The sequence below is a fragment of the Sinocyclocheilus anshuiensis genome, unplaced genomic scaffold (assembly GCF_001515605.1).
Source record: "Sinocyclocheilus anshuiensis isolate Anshui unplaced genomic scaffold, SAMN03320099.WGS_v1.1 scaffold253, whole genome shotgun sequence".
NCBI classification, from domain to species: domain Eukaryota; kingdom Metazoa; phylum Chordata; class Actinopteri; order Cypriniformes; family Cyprinidae; genus Sinocyclocheilus; species Sinocyclocheilus anshuiensis.
Genome location: NW_015537969.1, coordinates 169,146 through 175,779, shown reverse-complemented (window position 1 = coordinate 175,779; position 6,634 = coordinate 169,146). Strand labels below are relative to the sequence as shown.

The following is a 6,634-nucleotide window of genomic DNA, read 5'->3' as shown; positions in this document are numbered from 1 at the left end:
CGAACAGTATTTATATCATATTTTACCTCTAATACACCACTATGTCCAACTGCTTTGAGCGCGCGCACGGCATCCAGTGCGTGAGGTTTGTACGCGCTCTGGCGTAGTTTACGCAAGCGCCGGAACTGTCCTTCTCACCAAGATTCTTGCTGATGGTCTTGTAGCCCATTCAAGCCTTGTGCAGATATACAATCTTGTATCGGACATCCTTTGACAGCTCTTTGGTCTTGGTGGTGGGAGAGGTTGGAATGGAAGATACAGATTGTGTGGACTGGTGTCTTATACACCTAAAGAGCTGACATTAGGAGTAACTTCTTAAAGCGGCAGGACTAAATTGTGTCTTTATAAGTGGGCAAACTTACAAAATCAGCAGGGGATCAAATAAATATTTTCCCCACTTTATATCTCTTTGTGATATATAAAGTTATATTAGTTTCTGCGTCAGTGTTTTTTACCCTTGGGAGTTCAAAGTGTGACCCGGTTTCTAGGGTATTTCATTGCCGCGGCTGCCCATTATTAGACTCTTCAGTTCTTGTCCTGGAAATTTAAGTACTCTATGAGATGCTGTGTGTCCGTTGACTATAAATGAAGCGTTTTGAGTACTTATGTTCGAGGTACGTTTTTGCGGGCTTATAGCACCGGCTGCTCTTTAGCTGTTTGTGTTTCTGGGTAAATGGCTTCGCTTCCTTTTCTCTGTAATCCTGATAACCAGATTAAATAGCCAGTTAGGTTACAGATTGACCAGTGAGGACTTAGACATCAACACTCAATCACCCACCCACCAATAAGCAATATAGTGTTAATGGCAGTTAGACTGACAGTTTGTGTTTCCAGGTCAGTTTTGAGTGAGAAATGCATCACATTAGGGGTGGGCGATATAGCCTCAAAATTATATCACGATATTGAAAAATTCGCGATAATATTTATGACGATATAGAAAAAAAAAAAAATCCGTCCGTGTGCAGGCAATATTTTGAGACTGTGCGGACGGTGCGCGTACAACAGCGCATGCGCGAGGTGAATGTTGAGACAAGAGTAGATGGTACTGCGCATATGTGTCGAGCTCTTCCGTCCGCGCTCATCCGCGGTTGAGTATACTTTGAAAGTAGTGCGGACGCGGCTGTGCGCGAGATGGAACGGAACGCGGAAAGTGAAGTATACCCAGGCCTTTACGGCTCCGACGCGGCCACTCTAGTCAATGCTTGTGTTTGCACCAGCGGAGCCGCGGCACGTTTCAGAAGCGTTCCAGAAGCGGCTCTCCATGCATCTTCGCTAAAGATATGCACCTCGCCTATTTTTGTAGGTAAAAGTGTGAGCTCGAATATGCTCTAGAACCGCTCTCGCAATACTTTGATGTCACACACCGATCAGTCTGCGTAGCGCTGCTTCAAGTCGAACACACCTATTGGGTTTGTGGTGGTGGTGTTGTTGTGCGTGCTAGGGAATGTATATCCGCCATACATCACGTCACTATATCATTGATATCGCCATATGGCACTTTTTTATCATGTAAAAAATTATACCGGTATTATCGTGGACGGTATGATATGGCACACCCCTTCATCACATACTAGTGTGCAGTCAAAAGTTAAAAATGTTATTTTTTAAATGTCCTCTGCTGTTACATATTCTTCACAACTGGCAATATGTGGGTGGGTAATGTGTCATTACATTGATAACTTTGTCACGATACAATATAAAACATTTTTATTAAGAATTTATATATTGCAATCTTTTCCTTCCTTGAATGGTGCATTGTAAAATTGAACGTTCAATTTTTAGTTTATATAGCATTCAATTTTTTTCACATCAGTGATTTCCCACAGACTTGATTGCATGATGGTGTAGGAAACTTTTTCCTCGTCGAAGCAGAGACCAGGAGACTCTTGGGTATCTTCAGCAGAGTTCTTTATTGAGAACGCGCTGCGTGGCGCTGCAGTCATCAAAAGTCTGACTAAGGCTTTACATTGTAGTTTATATACATTTTAAGGGGGCAGTGCTTAGAAATGGAGACAAAGCACCTGGGTGACTACCTTAAACAAAGCATGCAAATGAAGTACAGGAATCAGCCCGCCTTTTCCCAGCCTTGATCTCATCAGCGTAACAGTGTCATTCAAATGCATAGGTGCTAATCCAATCAGTCTGACAGTCCTAATTCAATCAGTATAACTACTCAAAAGGCGTGGTACGACTCGGCTCTGTACGGCTCAGTATTATGTCAGAACATAGGATCAGCATATTTTAAACAGATTCTTAAATTTGTAATCCCACAATGGGCAGTCTTTTCCCCCAAATACTCATAAGTATCGAAACTGTTTTAGAGGGTAAAATATTGCTTTGAAAAAAAAAGCTGATTCTTAAAAAAAAGTATTTCCCCCATTCCTACTAATAGTAATGTAATATTATTAGTAAATTATATTATTACTAAAAATATATAAATATGAAAAATATAAATGTTTATTTTCTGATTTCAGCTGGCCATTTTGGGCAGACCAAAATGTAAATCTTTGTAAACTAATTTAGCCTTTAATAATAATAATTTTTGGTGGACCAAAATTCAAACCAATGTGATTCAGCCATATTATTATAATTTATTATTTTAAAAAAATGTATATGTGTGTGTGTGTGTGTATATATATATTTATATATATATAGAAGAGTTTTCATAATTTTTCTTTCAGCTAACCATTGTTGTCAGACTAAAATTCAAACCAATGTGATTCAGCCATATTATTATCATTTATTATAAATAAAAATAATTTTTTAAAAATCACATTTTTTTTTTCAGCCGACCATTTTTGGCAGACAAAAATTCAAACCAATGTGATTCAGTCTTTTTTTTTTTTATCTCTCAAATCCATTGATGCGGGCTGCTCTTGTTGTCATGGCAGCAGCCTTTGAATTCTTCTCTCTCTCGCTCTGTCTTGCTCCATCCTTGCCTTTTCTCCCTTTTTCCCTTTAGCTTGTCCCCACTTTTTCTCGCTCTCGCTTCCTGTTGCTGTTTTGTTCCTTTTGGCCTGCCTAATTCTCGCTTGATCTTTCTCTCCGGGGTCGTCATTGGCCCGTCCTTGTTGGATTGTTGTTCACGCCCTCCCGTCTGAACAAAGGGCGGGTTATGCTACAATGCTAATAATGCTAAACATAGAGCCCTTTCAGCTCCGCTAGTGGGGTCAGCATCCATAATGTGTCAGTGCAGTCAGCCCTTGGCTTAGTAACGGGGTCACAGTGTGATTGCCCACACACACACACACACACTTTCTGAGCTGTAGGAGTGTGGCCTTTGTTCTCATCTGTATTTACACATTTTATTCAACCATGTGTGTGTTTGACCATGAATTTGCTTTTAAACTACAATGATCATGCAGCACCATGATGCTAATTAGCTTAGCTTGAGCTCCAGACAAAACAAGCCTCATTGAGATGCGAGAAGCATCCTCAAATCTCAAAGCTCACTGGCTGGTCAAAGATGATGTCATCACTCTCCTGATTGGCTCTTCGGGTACTGGGATGGAGTGGGGGCGGTGAGGAGCAAAGTGCGAGGGAGGGAGTGATGGAGGAGGAGATGAGGGGGGATGGAGTGAGAGAGTAACTGAGAGGGAAGATGCCGACCAGCTTTTGGGTGGTGGTTTCTGCAAACCTTGTTACGTGCCTTGCTGATCCGTCTCGGGATATTTCGCCACCGTGAGAACCGCTGTCATGTGAGCAGCAGCTTGGGCGTTGCCTCTGATACGAGAGAGAGCCACGCCCGCCTTCAGGCATGAGGCGCCTCATCTGCAAACGCATCTGTGACTGTGAGTGTCTTCTCGAGGTGTTTGAAATGTTGCTGGCGTTTCAAATGACCGTTGACATCTGAACCAGTGCAGAAATAGGGTGTCGCCCAGGTGCCGTGGAGATTTGGGGTGTTTTTAAAAGCCAGTGGATGAAACGAGAGACTGTGTGTGTTCTTCTAGCCTTGCTCTTTACTGGATGCGCCCAATCTGTTCTTGTGTGTGGGTGGCTTTGTGGAGTCTTTGAGTTGTGCAGGCATTGCTCTTTGTGTGTGAATGTGTTCGAGTGATTAATGTTGCCTATACTTTCTGTTTTTGCTGTTCAGGCCTCTATTAGGTCCTGGTTCTGGGCTGTTCATTGATTAGGTCTACTTAAGATGATATTGTGGTCGGGAGGAAATCAGACCTGTACTTGCCTTGGGTTTCAGTGGTAATGGATTTGTTCATTGATATATTCTGATTATTATCGAACAAGATACATTTGAATGAGAATGAGAGTGTTGGTACAAAAATAAATTGTTTTTACCTATCATCATTGTGCATTACGTCTATTTTGGAACAGAAATTGAGGCACTTGATCTCAGCTGGTCTATTGATATTTTGCCTTTATGTTCAGACTTTGATATCCTATTGATTCATGTTCTCATTGCTTTTCTCAGATCGTAGTTTTGACGATGATGACTCTGTGGATGGAAGCAGGCCGTCATCGGCTCAGGCTGCGTTTAAAGTGCCCAAAGTACCCAAGAAACCTGGAGACTCTGCCAGCAGTTCCAGACGACCCAGTGCCACTGGAGCTGCAAAGACAGGTGAGACGAGTGTGACATTGCATTTACATATCCTAGGGTGCAGAATAGTTTAGCCTTGATGCTGTTAAGCAGCTTTGTTGTGCACGTTATCTAGATAAAATAAACGTGCTGTGCATTTTAAAGTCCAAATTGACTGATGACAGACTCAATTATTCTGTGCTGTCAGGAAGATGTTATAAGATTATCAGTTTGGTGTTAAAATTTTATATAATGCTAACTTTATATGTGTGGAAATGAAATGGATGGAAATGAATTATAAAAAAATGTTTTATATTAAATAACCATTTGGTGAAGCCTATTTTTAGACAATCCAGTGGGGAAAAAAAACACTTCACACATGAAAGGTACTTTGTACTTTGAAAGGTATCTCGTTTGATTTTCACTTTTAATTTGGAACTTGATGGACACAAACTGGAGTATTACGCTTAACAAATTATTCAGTCTGGCATAGACTTGTGCCGGTATTCGGTAATGCGATATATCACGGTAATAGATTATTAACTTCTCTAGCAAATGTAGCTATTGCTCATTGTGAATGTTAATGCATTAACTAAGGTTAACTAATGAGGTCTTATTGTAAAGTGATACCTATTGGTCTTTATAGTTCTTTTGCACTTTAATCTGTGTAAAACTTTTAACTTTATACATTTTTCTGTATTGCTTTATTGCATTTAAATGTTCAGTTATTTTTGTTATAAGAAAAATGTTATTAAACCTGTTATACTGTATTATGACAGCACTTTTTAAAACTAAATTTCAATATCGTGATAATGCCGCATACCGTGATAAAAGCATTAGCAATTAATCGCAACATGAAAATTTGATACCGGCATATCCCTAGTCTGGCATCAGTGCACAAACAGCTTCACATTACGTAACAATGAGAACAAAGTACTAATATTATAAAATGGATTGTTCCAGTTTTAAATTCTAGTTGATGAACCGCATTCAGAGCTGTTGTAAAATATTAGGTATACAGACACCTCATCAGTTGTGACATGCTTGGTAGCCATACATTTATTTAGTTTTGCATTATGGTTAATAACTTAATAGCCAGTTTTTCAATGTCTTGACTTGCTTGGGACACATTCTGCTGTATATGTTTTCATTACGCTGCATTACTGTTTGTGTTTTTGCATTACGTTTATATACGAAATATCTACTACAGTATAGAGAAATATCTCTACTCGTTGTAAAGTCATAAAAAAAATCTCTCTTATTGTATGAGATGTATACTCTCTAACCACCCATTCCTAAAGGCTTAAAGGAAAAGCTGCCACTGAGATCAAAACCTCTTATGGGCATTTAATGATTGACCAGTAAAAATGGTGTCTTAAAGATAGAAGTGACGTGACATGTGGCCAAGTGTGCATACTAGGAATTAGTGCTCTGCATTTAACCCATCCAAAGTGCAATGGTATTGAAGGTGGAAGAGAGTGCTGTACATTCACCTCCCCCACCTACAATCCCTGCCGGTACGAGACTCAGAACCTGCAACCTTTGGGTTACGAGTCCGACTCTCTAACCATTAGGCCACGACTTCCCCATAACGGGGAAGTGGGCAAAGTGTTTTGTTTGCTAGTTATTTCACTGCAATTCATGTAATTTGTGTAGCTGTATGCATCGATGCTTTTACAGAACACAAAGTTTGCACAAATCCCTTTTTTGTTAAAAATACTTGGTTTGTATCAGCAGTTCAAGATGAATTGACTTTTTGCTGAGGCTCATTACCAAGCTTTCAATTTAAAAAGGTCCACCCAAAATGCTTTGATATGGGGTTTCCTGAAGGCTGACTGACAGCTCACTGATGCTGATGTGTTTATCAGACTCTTCAGGTCTCCCCCGTGTGGCAGATCTTACAGGCCAAACCCCCTCTGGGGTTCATGATTGATCATTCAATTGCAACCGGACAGGAAGACAGACAGGAAGTCCATTAGGACTGAGAGCTGTTAATGTGTAGGATACGTTTCTTCCCTCATATAAAACATTAACAGCCTCTGTAATAGGTTGCAAAGCACTATTTCACTGCATTCGGTATACAGATTAAAAAAAAAACACACA

General features: G+C 40.1%; 1 protein-coding gene across 22 annotated transcripts in view; it reads left to right on the top strand.

Moving 5' to 3' along the window:
* The window catches only part of LOC107669402 (CLIP-associating protein 2), a 65,305-nt gene that overhangs the window by 17,976 nt on the left and 40,695 nt on the right, over positions 1-6,634 (top strand). For 21 of the 22 annotated variants that reach the window (XM_016461713.1, XM_016461626.1, XM_016461765.1 and 18 more), the window contains one exon: positions 4,427-4,573. In XM_016461713.1, coding sequence (XP_016317199.1) covers positions 4,427-4,573 — 147 coding nt within the window. Of the gene's footprint in view, positions 1-3,622; positions 3,792-4,426; positions 4,574-6,634 lie in introns of those variants that run through there. The other variant, XM_016461743.1, reaches the window with a different exon arrangement.